The 24,877-nt window shown below is 44.9% G+C and overlaps 1 protein-coding gene across 1 annotated transcript in view; it reads left to right on the top strand.

Moving 5' to 3' along the window:
* LOC120017761 (E3 ubiquitin-protein ligase MARCHF8-like) overlaps positions 1 to 24,877 on the top strand; it is a 168,892-nt gene that overhangs the window by 112,991 nt on the left and 31,024 nt on the right. The window contains exon 4 of the mRNA XM_038960731.1: positions 20,624 to 20,703. Coding sequence (XP_038816659.1) covers positions 20,624 to 20,703 — 80 coding nt within the window. The remainder of the gene's footprint in view (positions 1 to 20,623; positions 20,704 to 24,877) is intronic.

A 24,877-nucleotide genomic window follows, 5' to 3' on the forward strand; every position in this document is an offset into this window, starting at 1 on the left:
AGAGGGGTGGCTGTTATAGCAGCAAAGGTGGGAGCAACTCCATATTAATGCCCATGATTTTGGAAAGAGATGTTTGACGAGCAGGTGTCCACATACTTTTGGTCATGTATTGTAGGTTTTGGGTAGAATTTTCCTTTAATAATATCTTTATAAAGTGAGTTACCTCCATACAAGTCACTTTGAGACCCAGTGAAAATTAGTAATGATAAAAGATCCAATCCAATCCACAATTAATCTACATGAATAGAGAGAAGAAACTGTTGGATAATGTCTTCCCTTTTGTTGTTGCTTAAAGTAATATCCAGACAGACAAGTTTAGTCACACAATGACTTGCCTGACAGAGCACTCAGGTGTGTATGAGCAGGCAGCTCTTACTATTCACTGTCTCTGCATCTGTGCCTTTGTGCCAGTGTGTGTTAGGGTTGAATGGCGGGAACTCGGTTACTGAGATTTACTGCCCAAAACCACCCCCTTTTCCCTGGATAAATAACTGCCAGAAACCGGTAAATTATTATAAATGATTTACATGAACAGCATGGCGTGAAATGGAACTGTTAAATTATATGCAATGTCTATATCTGGCTTGTCTACGGCCTCTGCATGATGAATCAACGCTTAGGGTGGGGACAGACAGCCCATCTCAGTATGGAGTTCACAGTGCATGTAGATCTATCATCTCATCATGGTAACTTTTTTTCTTGTGACAGGTAGACATACATTTGCTGCAGCATAGCCTATACTACGGTAATATAAAGACTGAATGCACGTCTAATTTACCCATATCCATCTGGCTTTCGTGGGTCACCTTGTTTTTTGAATTGTAAAGATTTTTTTTTTTTTGGTAAGGATTTTTTTTTTGAGAACTGCACTTCCCGATTTGGCCTCGTTTTTCATCAATGCTCGTTAAGGAATGCTACTGGCCATGACTGAAGGCAAACGAGTTGTCTTCTGGGTGTGGTTTCATTTGGGTGTTTTTTGGGGGGGGTGTCGGCCGTTTAATCACAACAAACAAGGGCTAATTCAGTTTTATGTGGGAGCTAAAGTAGAGAAGAAGAAGAAAATAGAACGTAAAACCGGCGATGACCTTGTGTTAAGCCAAGCTGTCAGAAGCTAGTTAGCATAGCCTGTCTAATGTTAGCTAGCTGATATTTCTCTGTCAAATTACAGTTTTGCTAAGATAGCAAGAAACAGTGTCTGGAATCAAATAATATAAATGACTTGGTTAGAGAAGAGTTTCTAGTACACATGTTATTCATTTAGTTCCAACATCACTAGAGCGGCTACCATATTGCTACTGAAATAAACCTATTACTGTGGTCAGAGCTGAGAGGATGTGCTGCACCAACTCAATGCCATACAAATTCCTGAATCAAATTAAATGTATTTTATGAAGCCCTTTTTACATTAGAAGTTGTCACAAAATGCTTTACAGATACCCAGCCTAAAACCCCAAACAGCAAGCAATGCACAGGCAGAAGCACATAAGACCAGTCTACATATTAATTCATTTGCACCTCTTTCATCCTACAAACTAGCTATGAGCTTCTGTTTAGAGAACCTACATGTATCAAGCATGGTACTAGTTGAGCTGCTCCAGTTGTGTGTTATTGGGCCCTGGGAGGCCTCCCATACTGATTTGGGAGTACAGTATTAAAGTATTACATCCCTGACAAAAACACACACACACAGCTCTGACCTGCAGCTCTCTGAGCTGCCCTTCATCAGTCACGCGAACTAACATCATGCAGTTTGGGAGATACACCTGCAGTTTGGGAGACACTGCTGTAGTTTGGGAGACACTGCTGTAGTTTGGGAGACACTGCTGTAGTTTGGGAGACACTGCTGTAGTTTGGGAGATACACCTGCAGTTTGGGAGACACTGCTGTAGTTTGGGAGATACACCTGCAGTTTGGGAGACACTGCTGTAGTTTGGGAGACACTGCTGTAGTTTGGGAGACACTGCTGTAGTTTGGGAGATACTGCTGTAGTTTGGGAGACACTGCTGTAGTTTGGGAGACACAGCTGTAGTTTGGGAGACACTGCTGTAGTTTGGGAGACACTGCTGTAGTTTGGGAGACACAGCTGTAGTTTGGGAGATACTGCTGCAGTTTGGGAGACACTGCTGTAGTTTGGGAGACACTGCTGTAGTTTGGGAGACACAGCTGTAGTTTGGGAGACACTGCTGTAGTTTGGGAGACACTGCTGTAGTTTGGGAGACACTGCTGTAGTTTGGGAGACACTGCTGTAGTTTGGGAGACACTGCTGTAGTTTGGGAGACACAGCTGTAGTTTGGGAGACACAGCTGTAGTTTGGGAGACACAGCTGTAGTTTGGGAGACACTGCTGTAGTTTGGGAGACACTGCTGTAGTTTGGGAGACACTGCTGTAGTTTGGGAGACACTGCTGTAGTTTGGGAGACACTGCTGTAGTTTGGGAGACACAGCTGTAGTTTGGGAGACACTGCTGTAGTTTGGGAGACACTGCTGTAGTTTTGGGTCATTTCTTATGGTTTGTTACAGTTTGCAGTAGTTGCTGTAGTTTGCGGGAGTTTGCTACTGTTTAGGCCACATCACTGTCTCTTGTTCTCTGTCCAATGCTGACAGCTGGTTCGCACTCTCACTGTTTGGTTTGGAGCACACAGCACTTTGCAGTTTGTAAAAACAAGTGATTTTAATTTTGGAAATCTGTTCCAAAGTATTCCCACTCATAATAGATATATGTGATCGTACACAAATGTAAGCAAGGTTTGAAATTGTTTAGGTCAAATCTGATATCTGTTTCGGCTTATTGCGGTCAATTTGCAGTATACAAATGATTTGTAATTATGTTCCGGGCCCCTGACCATTCAAGAAGAAAATTGTCCTGCGGTTGAATCTAGTTGATAATCCCTGATATAAGGTGTCCACCCACTCTGCCTAGAGTCTACTAAAATATGAAAACACTACATGTCATGTCTCAAAATCAATGTACTGTATATACATCTGTTATTGTTTTATGTCCTGCGGATTCAACAAGAAAGATGATGAGTTCAATGGGAAAGTGAGTCTGTCAAGTAGCCAGTGGCCTCAGTTCCTGCACAGCATCCAGACTAGCTGATGAGATGGAATTTTCAAGATTTATGATCACTTTTTTCCTCTGGCCATCATTGATTTAGTCACCCTAATTCTGGCCACCCTTCAAGGGTAAAAACTCCAATAACTTTTGAACGGATTATGATAGAGACATGAGGTTTGGACTTTTGGTTTCCCTAGAGGATTGTCTAGACACGTATACTTTATTATTTTACCCATTGGTCAAAAGATACTTTTTTGATTGGACACCCTACAGTATACTATTTATTTTGTGCTGCCATACAACTGCATAAACCAATTGTTTTAATTATAATGAATTATTTTCTATTGACCTTTCATGTTCCTATGTGGCAGGCCTCCTGTCTTGTACATTCCGTTTCTTTCTCCAATTCCTTCACATTGCTTAGACCGTGAGGAAGTGACCATAGACTTTTTGCTTTGTACTGCTATACAATTGCCACAGTCGTACTAATATAACTCACATGTAGGCCATCTGCGTCTTGGCTAGTAGATTTTCCTCGCTCCTATTGGCAGTAGAATTAATTATTTTGATTGAAATCTGCTCTCGGTAGCAATCGCTGCCATCTTCAAGTTGTTATTGTGGTAAGTGTCATGGTAACTAGTTTGGATTGAGTTTGCCTCTTCTTGGTTATAGGCTTTGGTCTTAGGTCTCAGTAAGATTCATACCATTGAGATGACTTTAGCTCATTGAGGAGAAATACCTGAAATTTAAAGAACAAGGATATGTTGGCTGTGCAAACAGAGAGCAGAGAGTTGGATAGAGATGTGTTTGAGGTATTACCAGGAATGGTAAATGGTGTGTTTGTTCTGACACACATTAACAGACTCTGTTAGAACTTGCCACGACTGTGGGCTCGTTTCCTGCAGGGATCACATACACATTCTGAAAAATGTATTCATTCATTGTACTTTAAGTCACTTTGGATAGAAGCTTCTAACTTTGTCTATGTGGCAAATATATAGTTTTTACTGTATTTCTGTATTTCTGCTTCATACAGGTCTAATGATACTGGATAGAAACAATAAAAAGTACATTGTATAATGTTAGTACAGTTTATAGCCCCTGACCATCAATAGCTGATCTGAGCTCGTAGTCATACAGATTGACAGACAATGATTGGATTTACCTTAATAGAAACAAATCTTCTTGTCTCTGGATTTTCGTTCTATTTCTGTCTGTGGACATCATGTTCATTCACATTAAATACTTCTGTCTTTATTCTTCTTAGTCTCTACTATTCTCCATCCAGACAGAGAGGGGTATAGAGAAGCGATGGAGACAAGGGTGAGATGATGGGAGAGGGGGATCAATTAGAGAGAGAGGGAGAGGAGCGATATATACATACGTTTAGTACCGTAAATCATTCAGGGATTGTCAAGCATTTATAGAAGCCCCATTTTTACTGTGTATCTGATAGTTTTACAGCTAACAAATTAACGTCCTCATTATTCCTATCTCTTGCTGGTGTTTAATAAAAGACTATGTAAATGTTCTCCTTCCACGGTTAAATATAGTCTTGTCTGTTTGATCGTAAAGACAGCTCCTCTGTTTCGATCCTCTCACACTCCTATGTGCTTCTCTTTTCCTTCCTGTATGTGTTTACATAGTGTGTGAAAAAAAAACGAGAGATAGAAAGAAAATCAGACGACAGAGAGAGATACGGAGAGCGAGGCAGACAGACACAGAAGGAGAGACAGCTACAGCAAGAGAGAGGGATACAGATGCGGAGAGGGAGAGCTAGGCAGACAGGGAGGCAGCCAGACACAGAAGGAGAGACAGCTACAGCTACAGTGAGAGTGAGGGATACAGATACGGAGAGGGAGAGCGAGGCAGACAGACACAGAAGGAGAGACAGCTACAGCAAGAGAGAGGGATACAGATGCGGAGAGGGAGAGCGAGGCAGACAGACACAGAAGGAGAGACAGCTACAGCAAGAGAGAGAGGGATACAGATACGGAGAGGGAGAGCGAGGCAGACAGACACAGAAGGAGAGACAGCTACAGCAAGAGAGAGAGGGATACAGATACGGAGAGGGAGAGCTAGGCAGACAGGGAGGCAGCCAGACACAGAAGGAGAGACAGCTACAGCTACAGTGAGAGTGAGGGATACAGATACGGAGAGGGAGAGCGAGGCAGACAGACACAGAAGGAGAGACAGCTACAGCAAGAGAGAGGGATACAGATGCGGAGAGGGAGAGCGAGGCAGACAGACACAGAAGGAGAGACAGCTACAGCAAGAGAGAGAGGGATACAGATACGGAGAGGGAGAGCTAGGCAGACAGGGAGGCAGCCAGACACAGAAGGAGAGACAGCTACAGCTACAGTGAGAGTGAGGGATACAGATACGGAGAGGGGGAGCGAGGCAGACAGACACAGAAGGAGAGACAGCTACAGCAAGAGAGAGGGATACAGATGCGGAGAGGGAGAGCGAGGCAGACAGACACAGAAGGAGAGACAGCTACAGCAAGAGAGAGAGGGATACAGATACGGAGAGGGAGAGCTAGGCAGACAGGGAGGCAGCCAGACACAGAAGGAGAGACAGCTACAGCTACAGTGAGAGTGAGGGATACAGATACGGAGAGGGAGAGCGAGGCAGACAGACACAGAAGGAGAGACAGCTACAGCAAGAGAGAGGGATACAGATGCGGAGAGGGAGAGCGAGGCAGACAGACACAGAAGGAGAGACAGCTACAGCAAGAGAGAGAGGGATACAGATACGGAGAGGGAGAGCTAGGCAGACAGGGAGGCAGCCAGACACAGAAGGAGAGACAGCTACAGCGAGAGTGAGGGATACAGATACGGAGAGGGAGAGCGAGGCAGACAGACACAGAAGGAGAGACAGCTACAGCGAGAGAGAGGGATACAGATACGGAGAGGGAGAGGGAGGCAGACAGGGAGGCAGACAGACACAGAAGGAGACAGCTACAGTGAGAGAGAGGGATACAGATACGGAGAGCAAGGCAGACAGGGAGGCAGACAGACACAGAAGGAGAGACAGCTACAGCGAGAGTGAGGGATACAGATACGGAGAGGGAGAGCGAGGCAGACAGACACAGAAGGAGAGACAGCTACAGCGAGAGAGAGGGATACAGATACGGAGAGGGAGAGGGAGGCAGACAGGGAGGCAGACAGACACAGAAGGAGACAGCTACAGTGAGAGAGAGGGATACAGATACGGAGAGCAAGGCAGACAGGGAGGCAGACAGACACAGAAGGAGAGACAGCTACAGCGAGAGAGAGAGAGGGATACAGATGCGGAGAGCGAGGCAGACAGGGAGGCAGACAGACAGAAGGAGAGACAGCTACAGCGAGAGAGAGGGATACAGATACGGATACAGAGAGGGAGAGCGAGGCAGACAGGGAGGCAGACAGACAGAAGGGGAGACAGCTACAGCAAGAGAGAGGGATACAGATACGGATACGGAGAGGGAGAGCGAGGCAGACAGACACAGAGGGAGAGACAGCTACAGCAAGAGAGAGGGATACAGATACGGTTACGGAGAGGGAGAGCGAGGCAGACAGACACAGAAGGAGAGACACCTACAGCAAGAGAGAGGGATACAGATACGGATACGGAGAGGGAGAGCGAGGCAGACAGACACAGAAGGAGAGACACCTACAGCAAGAGAGAGGGATACAGATACGGTTACGGAGAGGGAGAGCGAGGCAGACAGACACAGAAGGAGAGACACCTACAGCAAGAGAGAGGGATACAGATACGGATACGGAGAGGGAGAGCGAGGCAGACAGACACAGATGGAGAGACAGCTACAGTGAGAGAGAGGGATACAGATACGGATACAGAGAGGGAGAGCGAGGCAGACAGACACAGAAGGAGAGACAGCTACAGTGAGAGAGAGGGATACAGATACGGTTACGGAGAGGGAGAGCGAGGCAGACAGACACAGAAGGAGAGACACCTACAGCAAGAGAGAGGGATACAGATACGGATACGGAGAGGGAGAGCGAAGCAGACAGACACAGATGGAGAGACAGCTACAGTGAGAGAGAGGGATACAGATACGGATACAGAGAGGGAGAGCGAGGCAGACAGACACAGAAGGAGAGACACCTACAGTGAGAGAGAGGGATACAGATACGGATATGGAGAGGGAGAGCGAGGCAGACAGACACAGAAGGAGAGACAGCTACAGTGAGAGAGAGGGTGAAAGGCAGGGATGGACATTGAATTCTTTATTGATCTTGTCAGCCCCTGAGCTATGAATTGCCCCTTAGTTCCAGATTGAATCGATAGGTAATTAGTGGGTGGTACATAGTAGAGACTAAAACACAGTGCCTGTGGCTCGGTAGGCTTCTGATAGCAGAGCTTCTGTTCTCCACAGCAGATGTACTGGGACACTGGATATTACCTCACTCCTCTACTACCACTGAGTATGAGAAAGGAGTTCTGATCCCATTTGTTACTACCACACCAGTGCTGATAATGTGTGTCTTAATGAGGTATAGAGAGCTTATTCACGCCATGAACATGATCTTTAAAATCCAGGCTAGCGGGCAGGATTGAAGTACTCTATTGAGTCTATGGAAAAAGTTAACACTTTCCTCATGTTCGGCCTTTAATTTAACTGCCAATTAATAAACTGAACCAACTGAAAATATATCTGTAGAAGTAGTTTAGTATTCAAATTCGTTCTCCGAGTGTTTTTTCCAAAGGTTTGCCTTTTCAAATCAGATGCCAGCTAGTCCCAATGTAACGTGAGCTAGCAGCCAGCTGTACTGTGTATGTTTGATCGGCATTCTGACAGCTTCCCTCTGAATTCCTTTTATCTTCTAAGTCAGGGGTGTCAAACTCAATCAGCACATGAGCCATATTGGAAAAAAACACAACAAATTCGTGGGCCAGACATAGCCTATTATGTTTTTTTACGTACAAACAATTGGCCCAAACTGGCTATTGTTTTATTTGAAAACATATGGCCCTCTTGAAATATCCACTGACGTACATAGCGTTTTAAAATATTAAAACAAAATCAAATCAAATTTCATTAGTCACATCCGCTGAATACAACAGGTCTTACAGAGAAATGCTTAATTACGAGTCCCTAACCAACAATGCAGTTGAAAAAAATAGGGATAAGAAGAAGAAATAAAAGTAACAAGTAATTAAAGAGCAGCAGTAAAATAACAATAGCTAGACTATATACAGGGGGGTACCGGTACAGAGTCAATGTGCGGGTGCACCGGTTAGTTGAGGGAATATTGTATGTACATGTTGGTAGAGTTATTAAAGGGACTATGTATAGATGATAACAACAGAGAGTAGCAGTGGTGTAAAAGAGGGGGGGGAAATGCAAATAGTCTGGGTAGCACTTTGATTAGCTGTTCAGGAGTCTTATGACTTGGGGGTAGAAGCTGTTTAGAAGCCTCTTGGACCTAGACTTGGTGCTCCGGTACCGCTTGCCGTGTAGTAGCAGAGAGAACAGTCTATAACTAGGGTGGCTGGAGTCTTTGACAATTTTTAGGGCCTTCCTCTGACACCACCTGGTATAGAGGTCCTGGATGGCAGGAAGCTTGGCCCCAGTGATGTACTGCGCCGTACACACTACCCTCTGTAGTGCCTTGCGGTCGGAGGCCGAGCAGTTGCCGTACCAGGCAGTGATGCAACCAGTCAGGATGCTTTCGATGGGGCAGGTTTAGAACCTTTTGAGGATCTGAGGACCCATTCCAAATCTTTTCAGTCTCCTGAGGAGACTCTCTTTTTTGTGCCCTCTTCACGACTGTCTTGGTGTGCTTGGACCATGTTAGTTTGTTGGTGATGTGGACACCAAGGAACTTGAAGCTCTCAACCTGCTCCACTGCAGTCCCATCGATGAGAATAGGGGTGTGCTCGGTCCTCTTTTTCCTGTAGTCCACAATCATCTCCTTTGTCTTGATCACATTGAGGGAGAGGTTGTCCTGGCACCACATGGCCAGGTCTCTGACCTCCTCCCTATAGGCTGTCTCATCATTGTTGGTGATCAGGCCTACCACTGTTGTGTCATCGGCAAACTTAATGATGGTGTTGGAGTCGTGCCTCGCTGTGCAATCATGAGTGAACAGGTAGTACAGGAGGAGACTGAGCACGCAACCCTGAGGGGCCCCTGTGTTGAGGATCAGCATGGCGGATGTGTTGTTACCTACCCTCACCACCTGGGGGCGGCCCGTCAGGAAGTCCAGGATCCAGTTGCAGAGGGAGGTGTTTAGTCCCAGGGTCCTTAGCTTATTGATGAGCTTTGAGGACACTATGGTGTTGAACGCTGAGCTGTAGTCAATGAATTGCAAACTCACATAGGTGTTCCTTTTGTTCAGGTGGGAAAGGGCAGTGTGGAGTGCAATAGAGATTGCATCATCTGTGGATCTGTTGGGGCGATATGCAAATTCGGGTGGGTCTAGGGTTTCTGGGATAATGGTGTTGATGTGAGCGATGACCAGCCTTTCAAAGCACTTCATGGCTACAGACGTGAGTGCTGTCATGACGTTGGCCTGTGATGTCAGTATGAATATGTATGACATCAATATGATGTCAGTTCGGTTGTCATCTGAGACATTATGACTGATGACAGGACGACCTAAACTGTATCTGGGAAAGTCTACCCATTATAGTTATCAGATTCACATGGAATTGTTGTGCAATTCAAATGTTTAAATATAAAATTATTTGTGAAAAGATTAAATGTAATTTTAGCTTCCAAATGAGAGATTTGGGTTTTCATAAGGTTAGGGCTCTGCTCAATCAGTGGCCCGCCCCTGTGAAGAGACATGGGTTATAAACTATGAAACACACCCTTCTCCCTCCACTATATAAGCCCTTGACGAAAATGAAACCTCCTGTTCCGGATACATTAGGATGACGGTCCGATGTCAGAAGGATTCAGATAATAACTACAGAACGAAGCCAACCTCAGCGTGAGCTTTGGTTGCGAATTGTATAAACTTTGAACTCTTATTCGCTACAGAAGTGATACCTCCTAGCCGTTGAGTTAGCAGCGGCCGCTGTAAACGTGGGCTAGGAAAGGACGGACAGAGTATCCCATCTACCACACAACGACGACACTACAACATAATTTGTTCACCACCAGAGACACTCTTCAAAGGACAAAGGACTCTGTTGGGCAAAACGGCCTTCCATCTACCACCAACCTATTGAAGCGCAGCTCAGAGTAAATATTTATTGCATTTTCCTTTTCCAAATGGGCGGTAATTTAGAATGCATAAGATTCTGTATTTACGATAGAGTAGCTGCCTACAGCCTGATAGAGACATCGCTTCTCCCTTTGTTCTTCAGTCTTCCCGCTCTTTCACTCAAACCCAACCCCCTTTTCTTTGTGTAACCAGCTGTCATATCTGTTCCGTCCGCTAGGGACGTTTTCCTTTATGACATAATTTGTAATCAAGGTATGATTCATTCTGTGTATATGTAATTCTGTGTGATTAGTTAGGTATTTAGTAAATAAATAATTCAACCCAATTTTGTATTGCTGATTCAACTTGTTAGCCAGGGTTCGTGAAGATAACCAAGAATTTACAACTTTCAGATGAGACTGAAATAAGGTGACGATTAATATTGACTGCTATTGATGTAAAATATTACTAGGTCTTTAAGAGTTTATTCGGAATATAACTGCTCTATAAATATTATTTTGTGGTGCCCCGACTTTCTAGTTAATTACATTTACATGATTAGCTCAATCAGGTAATATTAATTACAGAGAAAGGATTTTATAGAATAGCATGTCATATCACTTAATCCGGCATAGCCAAAGACACGACAGTGCTACGGGTCGGTAGTCATTTAGGCAGGTTACCTAAGTGTTGTGTTCTTGGGCACAGGCAATATGGTGGTCTGCTTAAAACATGTTGGTATTACAGACTCGGACAAATAAAACACATTTTTATTTGTCACATACACATGGTTAGCAGATGTTAATGCGAGTGTAGTGAAATGCTTGTGCTTCTAGTTCTGACCATGCAGTAATGTCTAAGAAGTAATCTAACAATTTCACAACAACTACCTTATACACACAAGTGTAAAGGAATGAATAAGAATATGTACATAAAAATATGTGGATAAGCGATGGCCGAACGGAATAGGCAAGATGCAGTAGATGGTATAGAGTACAGTATATACATATGAGATGAGTAATGTAGGATATGTAAACATTATATAAAGTGGCTAGTGATACATTTATTACATCCAATTTTTAATTATTAAAGTGGCTAGAGATTTGAGTCAGTACGTTGGCAGCAGCCACTCAATGTTAGTGATGGCTGTTTAACAGTCTGATGGCCTTGAGATAGAAGCTGTTTTTCAGTCTCTCGGTCCCCGCTTTGATGCACCTGTACTGACCTCACCTTCTGGATGATAGCGGGATGAACAGGCAGTGGCTCGGATGGTTGTTGTCCTTGATGATCTTTTTGGCCTTCCTGTGACATCGGGTGGTGTAGGTGTCCTGGAGGGCAGGTAGTTTGCCCCCGGTGATGCGTTGTGCAGACCTCACTAACCTCTGGAGAGCCTTACGGTTGTGGGCGGAGCAGTTGCCGTACCAGGCGGTGATACAGCCCGACAGGATGCTCTCGATTGTGCATCTGTAAAAGTTTGTGAGTGTTTTTGTTGACAAGCCGAATTTCTTCAGCCTCCTGAGGTTGAAGAGGCGCTGCTGCGCCTTCTTCACCACGCTGTCTGTGTGGGTGGACCATTTCAGTTTGTCCGTGATGTGTACTCCGAGGAACTTAAATCTTTCCACCTTCTCCACTACTGTCCCGTAAATGTGGATAGGGGGCTGCTCCCTCTGCTGTTTCCTGAAGTCCACAATCATCTCCTTTGTTTTGTTGACATTGAGTGTGAGGTTATTTTCCTGACACCACTCCGAGGGCCCTCACCTCCTCCCTGTAGGCTGTCTCGTCTTTGTTGGTAATCAAGCCTACCACTGTAGTGTCGTCTGCAAACTTGATGATTGAGTTGGAGGCGTGCATGGCCACTCAGTCATGGGTGAACAGGGAGTACAGGAGAGGGCTGAGAACGCACTCTTGTGGGGCCCCAGTGTTGAGGATCAGCGGGGTGGAGATGTTGTTTCCTACCCTCACCACCTGGGAGCGGCCCGTCAGGAAGTCCAGGACCCAGTTGCACAGGGCGGGGTCGAGACCCAGGGTCTCAAGCATGATGACGAGTTTGGAGGGTACTATGGTGTTAAATGCTTAGCTGTAGTCGATGAACAGCATTCTTACATAGGTATTCCTCTTGTCCAGATGGGTTAGGGCAGTGTGCAATGTGATTGTGATTGCGTCGTCTGTGGACCTATTGAGGAGGTATGCAAATTGGAGTGGGTCTAGGGTGTCAGGTAGGCTGGAGGTGATATGGTCCTTGACTAGTTGTCACGCCCTGACCGTAGATTGCTTTGTGTGTTGTATTTTTATGTGTTTGGCCTGTTATGGTTCCCAATCAGAGGCAGCTGTCAATCGTTGTCGCTGATTGAGAACCATACTTAGGTAGCCTGTTCCCATCTGTGTTTGTGGGTAGTTGTTTTCTGTTTTGTGTATTGCACCTTGCAGAACTGTTCGTTTGTCGTTTTTGTTGTTTTGTTCAAGTGTTTCGTATTTATTAAAAGTAATATGGACACTTACCACGCTGCACCTTGGTCCTCTTCTCCTTCTCCCGACGACAGCCGTTACACTAGTCTCTCAAAGCACTTCATGATGACGGTGAGTGCTACGGGGCGATAGTAATTTAGCTCAGTTACCTTAGCTTTCTTGGGAACAGGAACAATGGTGGCCCCCTTGAAGCATGTGGGAACAGCAGACTGGGATAAGGATTGATTGAATATGTTCATAAACACACCAGCCAGCTGGTCTAAGCATGCTCTGAGGACACGGCTAGGGATGCCGTCTGGGCCGGCAGCCTTGAGAGGGTTAACACATTTAAATGTTTCACTTACGTTGGCTGCAGTGAAGGAGAGCCCGCAGGTTTTGGTAGCGGGCCGTGTCGGTGGCACTGTATTGTCCTCAAAGCGAGCAAAGAAGTTGTTTGCCTCGAAGCGAGCATAGAAGTAGTTTAGCTCGTCTGGTAGGCTCGTGTCACTGGGCAGCTCTTGCTTCCCTTTGTATTCTGTAATTGTTTGCAAGCCCTGCCACATCCGACGAGCGTCAGAGCCGGTGTAGTACGATTCAATCCTAGTCCTTTATTGACGCTTTGCCTGTTTGATAGTTTTTTTGGAGGGCATAGCGGGATTTCTTATAAGCTTACAGGTTAGAGGGCTCCCGAGTGGCGCAGTGGTCTAAGACACTGCATCTCAGTGCAAGAGGCATCACAATGCTTTTAGTTTTAGAAATAATAACTTATTCCTTGCCACCCACTCTGAAACTAACTGCAGCTCTTTGTTGAGTGTTGCAGTCATTTCAGTCGCTGTAGTAGCTGACGTGTATAGCGTTGAGTCATCCGCATGCATAGAAACGTTGGCTTTCCTCAAAGTCAGTGGCATGTCGTTAGTAAAAATTGGAAAAAGCATCACATTCGGCCGTGACTGGGAGTCCCATAGGGCAGCGCGCAATTGGCCCAGCGTCGTCCGGGTTTGGCCGGGGTAGGCCGTCATCGTAAATAATAATTTGTTCTTAACTGACTTGCCTAGTTAAATAAAGGTTAAATAAATTAAAAAATATATAATACTAAAATAGAGTCCTGCTCCTTGAAAGCGGCAGATCTAGCCGTTAGCTCAGTGCGGTTGTTGCTTGTAATTGATGGCTTCTGGTTGGGGTATGTACGTACAGTCACTGTGGGGACGACGTCATCGCTGCACTTATTGATGAAGCCAATGACTGATATGGTGTACTCCTCCATACCATCTGATGAATCCCGGAACATATTCCAGTCTGTGCTAGCAAAACAGTACGGTAGCTTAGCATCTGCTTCATCTGACCACTTTTTTATTGATCTAGTCACTGGTGCTTCCTGCTTTAATTTTTGCTTGAAAGCAGGAATCAGGAAGGATAGAATTATGGTCAGATTTGCCAAATGGAGAGTGAGGGAGAGCTTTGTATGTGGAGTAAAGGTGGTCCAGAGATTTTTTTTCCCTCTGGTTGCACATTTAACATGCTGATAGAAATTTGCTAAAACGGATTTAAGTTTCCCTGCATTAAAGTCCCCGGCTACTAGGAGCAACGCCCCTGGGTCAGCGTTTTTCTTGTTTGCTTATGGCGGAATACAGCTCATGCAATGCTGTCTTAGTGCCAGCCTGTCTGTGGTGTTATGTAAACAGCTACGAAAAATACTGATGAAAACGCTCTAGGTATTTGTATTTATTCTCAATCTCTATTTGGCAGCAGCTACTCTTCCTGGGGTCCAGCAAAATTAAGGTAGTTTATACAATTTTAAAACATTACAATACATTCACAGATTTCACACACTGTGTGCCCTCAGGCCCCTACTCCTCCACTACAACATATCTACAGTACTAAATCCATGTGTATGTATAGTGCGTATGTTATTGTGTGTGTGTATGCATGTCTGTGCCCATGTTTGTGTTGCTTCACAGTCCCCGCTGTTCCAAGGTGTTTTTAATCTGTTTTTTAAATCTAATTTTACTGCTTGCGTCAGTCACTTGATGTGGAATAGAGTTCCATGTAGTCATGGCTCTATGTAGTACTGTGTGACTCCCATAGTCTGTTCTGGACTTGGGGACTGTGAAGAGACCTCTTGTGGCATGTCTTGTGGGGTATGCATGGGTGGCCAGCTGTGTGCCAGTAGTGCTTTTAGTTTTAGAAATATTTAGGGATAACTTATTCCTTGCCACCCACTCTGAAGCTAACTGCAGCTCTTTGTTGAGTGTTGCAGTCATTTCAGTCGCTGTAGTAGCTGACGTGTATAGCGTTGAGTCATCCGCATGCATAGAAACTCTGGCTTTACTCAAAGTCAGTGGCATGTCGTTAGTAAAAATTGGGAAAAGCAAGGGGCCTAAACAGCTACCCTGGGGATTTCCTGATTCTAACTGGATTATATTTGATAGGCTTCCATTAAAGAACACCCTCTGTGTTCTGTTAGACAAGTAACTCTTTATCCACATTATAGCAGGGGGTGTAAAGCCATAACACAAGTTTTTCCAGCAGCAGACGATGATCAATAATGTCAAAAGCTGCATTGAAGTCAAACAAGACAGCCCCCACAATCATTTTATCATCAATTTCTCTCAGCCAATCATCAGTCATTTGTGTAAAGCTAACTGCTGTGTCTGCTGTGCTTGTTGAGTGTCCTTCCCTATAAGCATGCTGAAATTCTGTTGTCGATTTGTTTACTGTAAAATAGCATTGTATCTGGTCAAACACCATTTTTTCCAGAAGTTTACTAAGGGTTGGTAACAGGCTGATTGGTCGGCTATTTGAGTCAGTAAAGGGGGCTTTACTATTCTTGGGTAGCGGAATGACTTTAGCTTCCCTCCAGGAAGCACACACTCTCTAGTAGGCTTAAATTGAAGATGTGGCAAATAGTAGTGGCAATATCGCCTGCTATTATCCTCCCTCAGTAATTTTCCATCTAGATTGTCAGACCCTGCTGGCTTGTCATTGTTGATAGACAACAATACTTTTTTCACCTCTTCCACACTGACTTTACAGAATTCAAAAGTACAATTATTGTCTTTCATAATTTGGTCCGATATACTTGGATGTGTAGTGTCTGCGTTTGTTGCTGGCATGTCATCTCTAAGTTTGCTTATCTTGCCACTGAAAAAGTCATTAAAGTAGTTTGCAATATCAGTGGGCTTTGTGATGAATGAGCCATCTGATTCAATGAATGAAGAAGCCTAGTTGGCTTTTTTCCCCAAAAATTTCATTTAAGGTGCCCCAAAGCTTTTTACTATATTTCTTTATATAATTTGTCTTTGTTTCATAGTGTAGTTTTTTTCTTTTTTCATTTTGTTAAGTCACATGATTTCTTAATTTGCAGTACGTTTGCCAATCAGTTGGGCTGCCAGACTTAATTGCCATACCTTTTGCCTCGTCCCTCTCAACCATACAATTTTTCAATCCCTCATCAATCCAAGGGTATTTAACCGTTTTTACAGTTGTTTTATTAATGGGTGCGTGTTTATTAGTAACTGGAATAAGTAGTTTCATAAATGTGTCAAGTGCAGCGTCTGGTTGCTCCTCATTACACACCACAGGCCAGCAAATATTATTTATATCATCAACATATGAATCACTACAAAGCTTATTGTATGACCTTTTACACACTATATTAGGCCCACATTTGGATACTGCTTTAAAGCAAATATCTGCAGCATTAGTAAAGATGTGATCAATACATGTTGATGATTTAATTCCTGTGTTGTTTGTAACTACCCTGGTAGGTTGACGGACAACCTGATCCAGGTTGCAGGCACTGGTTACAGTTTGAAGTTTTTTCCTGAGTGGGCAGCTTGATGATAGCCAGTCAATATTTAAATCACCTAGAAAATATACTTCTCTGTTGATATCACATACATTATCAAGCATTTCACACATATATTATCCAGATACTGACTGTTAGCACTTGTTGGTCTATAGCAGCTTCCCACAAGAATGGGCTTTAGGTGAGGCAGATGAACCTGTAGCCATATTACTTCAACAGTATTTAACATTAGATCTTCTCTAAGCTTTACAGGAATGTGTTTCTGAATATAGTGTGGTCTACAGCTTATCATGAGATACTCTTCCTCAGGCGAGCAATAGCTTGAGACTTCCTTAGATATCGTGCACCAGCTGTTATTTACAAAAATACATAGACCGCCGCCCCTTGTCTTACCAGACGCCGCTGTTCTATCCTGCCGGTACATTGTATAACCAGCCAGCTGTATGTTGATAGTGTCGTCGTTCAGCCACGACCCCGTGAAGCGTAAGATATTACAGTGTTGAATGTCCTGTTGGTAGTTTAATCTTCCGCATAGGTCATTGATTTTATTCTCCAAAGATTGCACGTTTGCTAGCAGAATGGAAGGAAGTGGGGGTTTATTCGATCGCCTACGAATTCTCCGAAGGCAGCCCGCCCTCTTGCTCCTTTTTCTCTGCCTCCCCTTCACGCAAATCGCGGGGATCTGGGCCTGTTCCCGAGAAAGCAGTATATTATTTGTTTTGGGCTGTTAGACTCATTAAAAGGAAAAAAATCAAATCAAATCAAGTTTATTTTATATAGCCCTTCGTACATCAGCTAATATCTCGAAGTGCTGTACAGAAACCCAGCCTAAAACCCCAAACAGCAAGCAATGCAGGTGTAGAAGCACGGTGGCTAGGAAAAACTCCCTAGAAAGGCCAAAACCTCGGAAGAAACCTAGAGAGGAACCAGGCTATGAGGGGTGGCCAGTCCTCTTCTGGCTGTGCCGGGTGGAGATTATAACAGAACATGGCCAAGATGTTCAAAATGTTCATAAGTGACAAGCATGGTCAAATAATAATCAGGAATAAATGTCAGTTGGCTTTTCAAAGCCGATCATTAAGAGTTGAAAACAGCAGGTCTGGGACAGGTAGGGGTTCCATAACCGCAGGCAGAACAGTTGAAACTGGAATAGCAGCAGGGCCAGGTGGACTGGGGACAGCAAGGAGTCATCATGCCCGGTAGTCCTGACGTATGGTCCTAGGGCTCAGGTCCTCCGAGAGAGAGAAAGAAAGAGAGAAGGAGAGAATTAGAGAGAGCCAAGATTTTCAAAATGTTCATAAATGACAAGCATGGTCAAATAATAATCAGGAATAAATGTCAGTTGGCTTTTCATAGCCGATCATTAAGAGTTGAAAACAGCAGGTCTGGGACAGGTAGGGGTTCCATAACCGCAGGCAGAACAGTTGAAACTGGAATAGCAGCAAGGCCAGGTGGACTGGGGACAGCAAGGAGTCATCATGCCCGGTAGTCCTGACGTATGGTCCTAGGGCTCAGGTCCTCCGAGAGAGAGAAAGAAAGAGAGAAGGAGAGAATTAGAGAGAGCCAAGATTTTCAAAATGTTCATAAATGACAAGCATGGTCAAATAATAATCAGGAATAAATGTCAGTTGGCTTTTCATAGCCGATCATTAAGAGTTGAAAGCAGCATGTCTGGGACAGGTAGGGGTTCCATAACCGCAGGCAGAACAGTTGAAACTGGAACAGCAGCAAGGCCAGGTGGACTGGGGACAGCAAGGAGTCATCATGCCCGGTAGTCCTGACGTATGGTCCTAGGGCTCAGGTTCTCCGAGAGAGAGAAAGAAAGAGAGAAGGAGAGAATTAGAGAGAGCATACTTAAATTCACACAGGACACTGGATAAGACAGGAGAAGTACTCCAGATATAACCAACTGACCCTAGCCCCCCGACACATAAACTACTGCAGCATAAATACTGGAGGCTGAGACAGGATTCTGCTAGTCCGTGGTGAGGAATCGCAGTCCTGATGTCCAGAAGTTATTTTCAGTCATAAGAGATGGTAGCGGCAACATTATGTACAAAATAAGTTAAAAAAAATAAGTTGCAAATAAACTAACAAAAAAACACAATAATTTGGGGACACTTGTAGAACGTAAGCCTTCTTCTCCTGCGCCATTTTACTGAAGAGATAAATAATATTGCTTGCAGATGTGCATAATATTCTGAGACCCTAATCAAAAAGTATTTATTAACTCCAAATAACAAACACGTAGCTATATGTTGTAGTAACATTTCAACCTTTTTCACTGCATGGAACACTGGCACAGTTGAGTGCTGCATTGTTGTATGGTACGCTCAAAATGTATTGTAGTTGAGTAGCCAGCCTAGACTACTGCTCAAATGTTGCTGTTATAGGCCTACATGTTTCTCCTTTTTATGGTGTTTTATTGCAAGGTTTTGTTTTTAGGTTATTCATTGTCAAGCTTTAAAAACCGAAGCTAGACTGTACTGTGTCTGTACACTTTCCCTCCGCTGCGCGCTGTAAACCGGACACACAAAAGAAAAGAAAAAAAGGGACAAGAAAGCAAAGCAATTGACAGTCCATTCACAGATGAGAGCGCATCAGGCTGTAATTTCATAAAGTAGCTGACTCAACTGTTGACTCATTTATACTCGCGTGTGTGTCCTGTTGTCCTTTAGTAGTTATTTATAACCGCGTGTGAATATCTTATCTTTAACTTGTTGACAACCAAGATGACATTTTCTGTAGGCTACAGCAATGACCTGTTGGAACGGAAACTTGGCATGGACATTTAGCCTACACCACGTTTAAACTTTCGGTCTGTGCCATTAGTGATGACATGATACAGCGCGCTGGCTGGCTTGTGTGTGTGTGTGTGTGTGTGTGTGTGTGTGTGTGTGTGTGTGTGTGTGTGTGTGTGTGTGTGTGTGTGTGTGTGTGTGTGTGTGTGTGTGTGTGTGTGTGTGTGTGTGTGTGTGTGTCTTGGAGGGGTGTGTGTGGTAAAGCACTGCGGTTTAGCATGTATCATGTTGGCGGTGGTTGCTGTGACTTGTAGTGCAGCGCATCACGGGCGGTATGGATGGAAGTTGTCCCAAATCATTGCGCGGGCTGGATAGAAATGTGCATTCTGTGGAACTGAACGCATAAAACGCGTCTGCTAAATGGGATATATTACACTGAACAAAAATATAAACGCCACATGCAACAATTTCAAAGATTTTACTGAGTTACAGTTCATAAGGAAGAGTCTATTGAAATAAATACATTAGGCCCTAATCTTTTTTTTTAAGTCATTTAGCAGACGCTCTTATCCAGAGCGACTTACAAATTGGAAAGTTCATACATATTCATCCTGGTCCCCCCGTGGGAATTGAACCCTGGTCCCCCCGTGGGAATTGAACCCACAACCCTGGCGTTGCAAGCGCCATGCTCTACCAACTGAGCCACACAGGACCGTGTGGCTTTTCATAGCCGACCGCAATCTATGGATTTCACATGACTGGGCAGGGGTGCAGCCATGGGTGGGTCTGGGAGGGCATAGGCCCACCCACTGGGGAGCCATGCCCAGCCAATCAGAATGAGTTTTTCCCCACAAAATGGCTTTATTACAGACAGGGATGTAAACAAATTGTGCACCAAATTTGAGAGAAATAAGCTTCTTGTGTTTCAGGGGATATTTTTTTTTCAGCTCATGCGTTTATATTTTTGTTCAATGTATATCTGAGGAAGTATACAGCTAATCAGAGGCCAGCTCTCTCTCTCTACTAATGCTGAGTGATTAGTGCTTTTCTAGTTTGTTTCATTTCGATTATTAAAAAATAATAACGGTTTTCGATTTCGGTTCCCCAAATTTTTTTTTACAAGAAATGCATTATGAAATAATGACAATAAAATGATTAGAGCTTTCCAAGCCAAAAATAGTGAACATTCAATTGCCAAAATATTGTCTCTGTCAGGTCTACATTGGGTAGACATCAATAGAACATTTTTAAATTACTATGAAATAATAAAATATTTTAGTTGTGTATATTACTTAGTTTTTATATGATTACTTTATTATTTTGAATTCCTTAAAGTTATCATCTCGTGCTTGCTCAGGCAGTAGCAGCCTGCCAGCCAGACAAAGTTATCAGTTATTTTTGTATTTCTCCCTCAGGCGGGGAGCCCCACCTCCGTCAACGCCCCCTGCAACTTCTCACGAACGTCGGTCACCCCCTCCAACCAGGACATCTGCAGGTACTGTACACACACCTTTAAATAACCGTTGAACTCTAACCCCTGACCTTTAACCCTCCAACCATGACATCTGCTGGTTTACATCCTTCAATTGCATTGGGCTGCTGAGGGCAAGACAGACCCATGGATAGTTGATATTATGAAAGACGGGTCACAGAGGGTGTTGCCTGATGCCAAACAGAATAGATAGGAGCTAGAGTTGGAAGTGAGGAGTACTACACTGTACTGAAGAAGAACACTTTATTGTCCATTGTCACATTGTCTGCTTTACACCAACCACCTTGTGAAAGGTCAGGGAGTTTCCCTGTTTTATTTCTCCATCCTGTTTTCTTTCTTTGAATGCACGCTGGCCTTTTGTTTCATTTCTCTTTTTTCTACCCCTCTCTCTTCCCTCCTGCTTGTCTCTCTTCTCCTCTCTCCTGTACCGGTTTTCCGCTATCATCCGCCTGTCCATGCCTTCATCCCTCCACTCCTCCAACTTCCATCCCTTCATCCCTCCACTCCTCCAACTTCCATCCCTTCATCCCTCTATCCCTCCACTCCCTCACACACAGCCTTACCGCCACATCTCCAGATCAGTGCTCCCAGAAGCCTTTGCAGACCGCCGTGGTTCTATTGAACTCAAACGGCAAAACCTCTCAGGGGTCAGGAGGAGACATCTCCATGACAACCCTCTGCCTGGACGCACCCCCAGCCTTCAAGCCCCCCAAAGCCCGGGGCGGGGTCTCATTCGCAACGGAATGGTTTTCATTGCTCCGCCCCTCCACAGTCAATGGGACACTGAAGTTTTCTCGCTCTCTGAACGATGTTGGCCAGCGCATGGATAGTCTCTGTAGTGGACTGCACTTCATAGACCGGACCTGTTCTGAAGGAGAGCTGGAGGTTAAACCCGAACCACCCAACACGGACCGGAAGTCCAAGGCACTCAACGGCAAATCAGCCACACTCCCACACCAGGCCTCAAACCTACCTTCGTTCCCCACGCACACACACACCCACACACACCCTCACCTCGTCCCCTCGTTCACCAACAACTACAAATACCTCAACCCCCAACACTGCCTCCAACCTCCCTCTACCGGCATCCCCCCTCCTCCTCCTCCTAACTCCCACCTCCACCCTCCCAGCTCCAACCTCCTCCGCCTCTTCCTCCCTTTCTCTCGCTCCTCTACTTCGGCCAGTCTCCAGTGTTCTGAGCTGGGGAGCTATGATTCCCGCCTCCACATCACCAAATCCTCCAGTGCCCTGATGGGGGGCAGCGAGCCTCCCCTGGGGGGAGCAGAGGACCTCTTGGGGGATGACGAGGTGTTTGAGGTCCCCAAGGGAAGGACAGGGGCTGGAATCCCAGGAAGAGTTGCTGGCAGCGGGGTAGCGGCTCTCCTCGGGGAAGCCCCCCTCTGCTACATGGACGAAGACAGCGATCTGGACCAGTTTTCGTTTCTGGACCAGTGTTCGTCACCCACCCACTCAGAGAAAACAGGGCCGCTCACGCCAGGCCCGCTCTCTCCCTATTCGCTGTCCGGAGACTGCTGCAGGTGGGTGATTCCTGGATTGTCACCCTGTGCTGTTTTGTGGTAGAGTTCCATAGAATGCCATTGCTGGATCCTGCTCACCCCTCCTGGGACGTGACGTAGCAGAGTCCTGCCCAGCCCATCCTGTGAAGTGGTAGAGCCTTAACACCCCTGTGACGTGACGTGGAAGTAGAGTCCTTTGGTCCACCCCCTTTCAACCTTGTGGTGGTAGAGTCCTGTGGTCCACCCCCTTTCAACCTTGTGGTGGTAGAGTCCTGTGGTCCACCCCCTTTCAACCTTGTGGTGGTAGATTCCTGTGGTCCACCCCCCTTCAACCTTGTGGTGGTAGAGTCCTGTGGTCCACCCCCTTTCAACCTTGTGGTGGTAGATTCCTGTGGTCCACCCCCTTTCAACCTTGTGGTGGTAGAGTCCTGTGGTCCACCCCCTTTCAACCTTGCGGTGGTAGAGTCCTTTGGGCCACCCCCATTCAACCTTGCGGTGGTAGAGTCCTGTGGTCCACCCCCTTTCAACCTTGTGGTGGTAGAGTCCTGTGGTCCACCCCCTTTCAACCTTGTGGTGGTAGAGTCCTGTGGTCCACCCCCTTTCAACCTTGTGGTGGTAGATTACTGCACGCCACACACTCCCTGACCCAGCTCAATTGAGGTAGTTGTCCTGGGAGAGAGGAACATGAGCTCTCTGGGAGTGGGTTCAGGCTAGGGATCAACAGGCAGATTATTGGCTTCAAATAGCCTTATAAGGTATGACACACATACGTATACACGCACACATGTATACACACACACACTTTGTGTCAGACCATGGTCGGGTAGCTCATGACCTGACCGGTGTCAGGAGTATGTACTGCGTAGGCGAGTGTAGGTGTGTTTTATTTTTCTACTTGCTAAGTAGGATTTAAATGATTAACTCTGGCAATCCACAGGGACAGACAGACAGAGAGACAGGCAGACAGAGAGAGGGGCGTGGACGGTGTTCTGACTTGACAGACAGACAGACAGACAGACAGACAGAGAGAGAGAGAGAGGGAAATAGAGAGAGACAGAGACAGACACACACACAGACACAGGTGGATGATATTCTGACTTGTTACTCCCTATAGAGACCAAGACAAGTATAGAACCTTAAGGAGCTTTGATTGCACTCTATTCCTAAAGTAGTGCACTATAAAGAGTAATAGGGTGCCATTTGGGATGCACACATGGATTGAGATCACTACTGATCCTTCCTGTTTGTATTTGTATTTATTATGGATCCCCATAGCAGCTACTCTTAGTGGGGTCCAGCAAAATTAAGGCAGTTTATACAATTTTTAAACAGTACAATACATTCACAGATTTCACAACACACTGTGTGCCCTCAGGCTCCTACTCCACCACTACCACATATCTACAGTACTAAATCCATGTGTATGTGTGTGTGTGTGTCTGTGCCAATGTTTGTGTTGCTTCACAGTCCCCATAAGGTGTTTTTTTATCTGTTTTTTAAATCTAATTTTACTGCTTGCGTCAGTTACTTGATGTGGAATAGAGTTCCATGTAGTCATGGCTCTATGTAGTACTGTGTGCCTCCTATAGTCTGTTCTGGACTTGGGGACTGTGAAGAGACCTCTTGTGGCATGTCTTGTGGGGTATGCATGGGTGGCCAGCTGTGTGCCAGTAGTTTAGACAGACAGCTCGGTGCATTCAACATGTCAATACCTCTCATAAATAATAGTAGTGATAAAGTCAATCTCTCCTCCACTTTCAGCCAGGAGAGATTGACATGCATATTATTAATATTAGCTCTCTGTGTACATCCAAGGGCCAGCCGTGCTGCCCTGTTCTGAGCCAATTGCAATTTTCCTAAATCCTTTTTTGTGGCACCTGACCACACGACTGAACAGTAGTCAAGGTGCGACAAAACTCGGGCCTGTAGGACCTGCCTTGTTGATAGTGTTGTTAAGAAGGCACAGCATCGCTTTATTATAGACAGACTTCTCCCCATCTTAGCTACTACTGCATCAATATGTTTTGACCATGACAGTTTACAATCTAGTATTACTCCAAGCAGTTTAGTCATCTCAACTTGCTCAATTTCCACATTATTTATTAAAAGATTTAGTTGAGGTTCAGGGTTTAGTGAGTGTTTTTGTTCCAAATACAATGCTTTTAGTTTTAGAAATATTTAGGGATAACTTATTCCTTGCCACCCAATTCTGAAACTAACTGTAGCTCTTTGTTGAGTGTTGCAGTCATTTCAGTCGCTGTAGTAGCTGACGTGCATAGCTTTGAGTCATCCGCATACATAGAAATTCTGGCTTTACTCAAAGTCAGTGGCATGTTGTTAGTAAAAATTGGAAAAAGCAAGGGGCCTAAACAGCTACCCTGGGGATTTCCTGATTCTAACTGGATTATATTTGATAGGCTTCCATTAAAGAACACCTTCTGTGTTTTGTTAGACAAGTAACTCTTTATCCACATTATAGCAGGGGGTGTAAAGCCATAAAACAAGTTTTTCCAGCAGCAGACTATGATCTATAATGTCAAAAGCTGCACTGAAGTCTAACAAGACAGCCCCCACAATCATTTTATCATCAATTTCTCTCAGCCAATCATCAGTCATTTGTGTAAGTGCTGTGCTTATTGAGTGTCGTTCCCTATAAGCAT

Source organism: Salvelinus namaycush, chromosome 22 (assembly GCF_016432855.1).
Source record: "Salvelinus namaycush isolate Seneca chromosome 22, SaNama_1.0, whole genome shotgun sequence".
Lineage (NCBI taxonomy): Eukaryota > Metazoa > Chordata > Actinopteri > Salmoniformes > Salmonidae > Salvelinus > Salvelinus namaycush.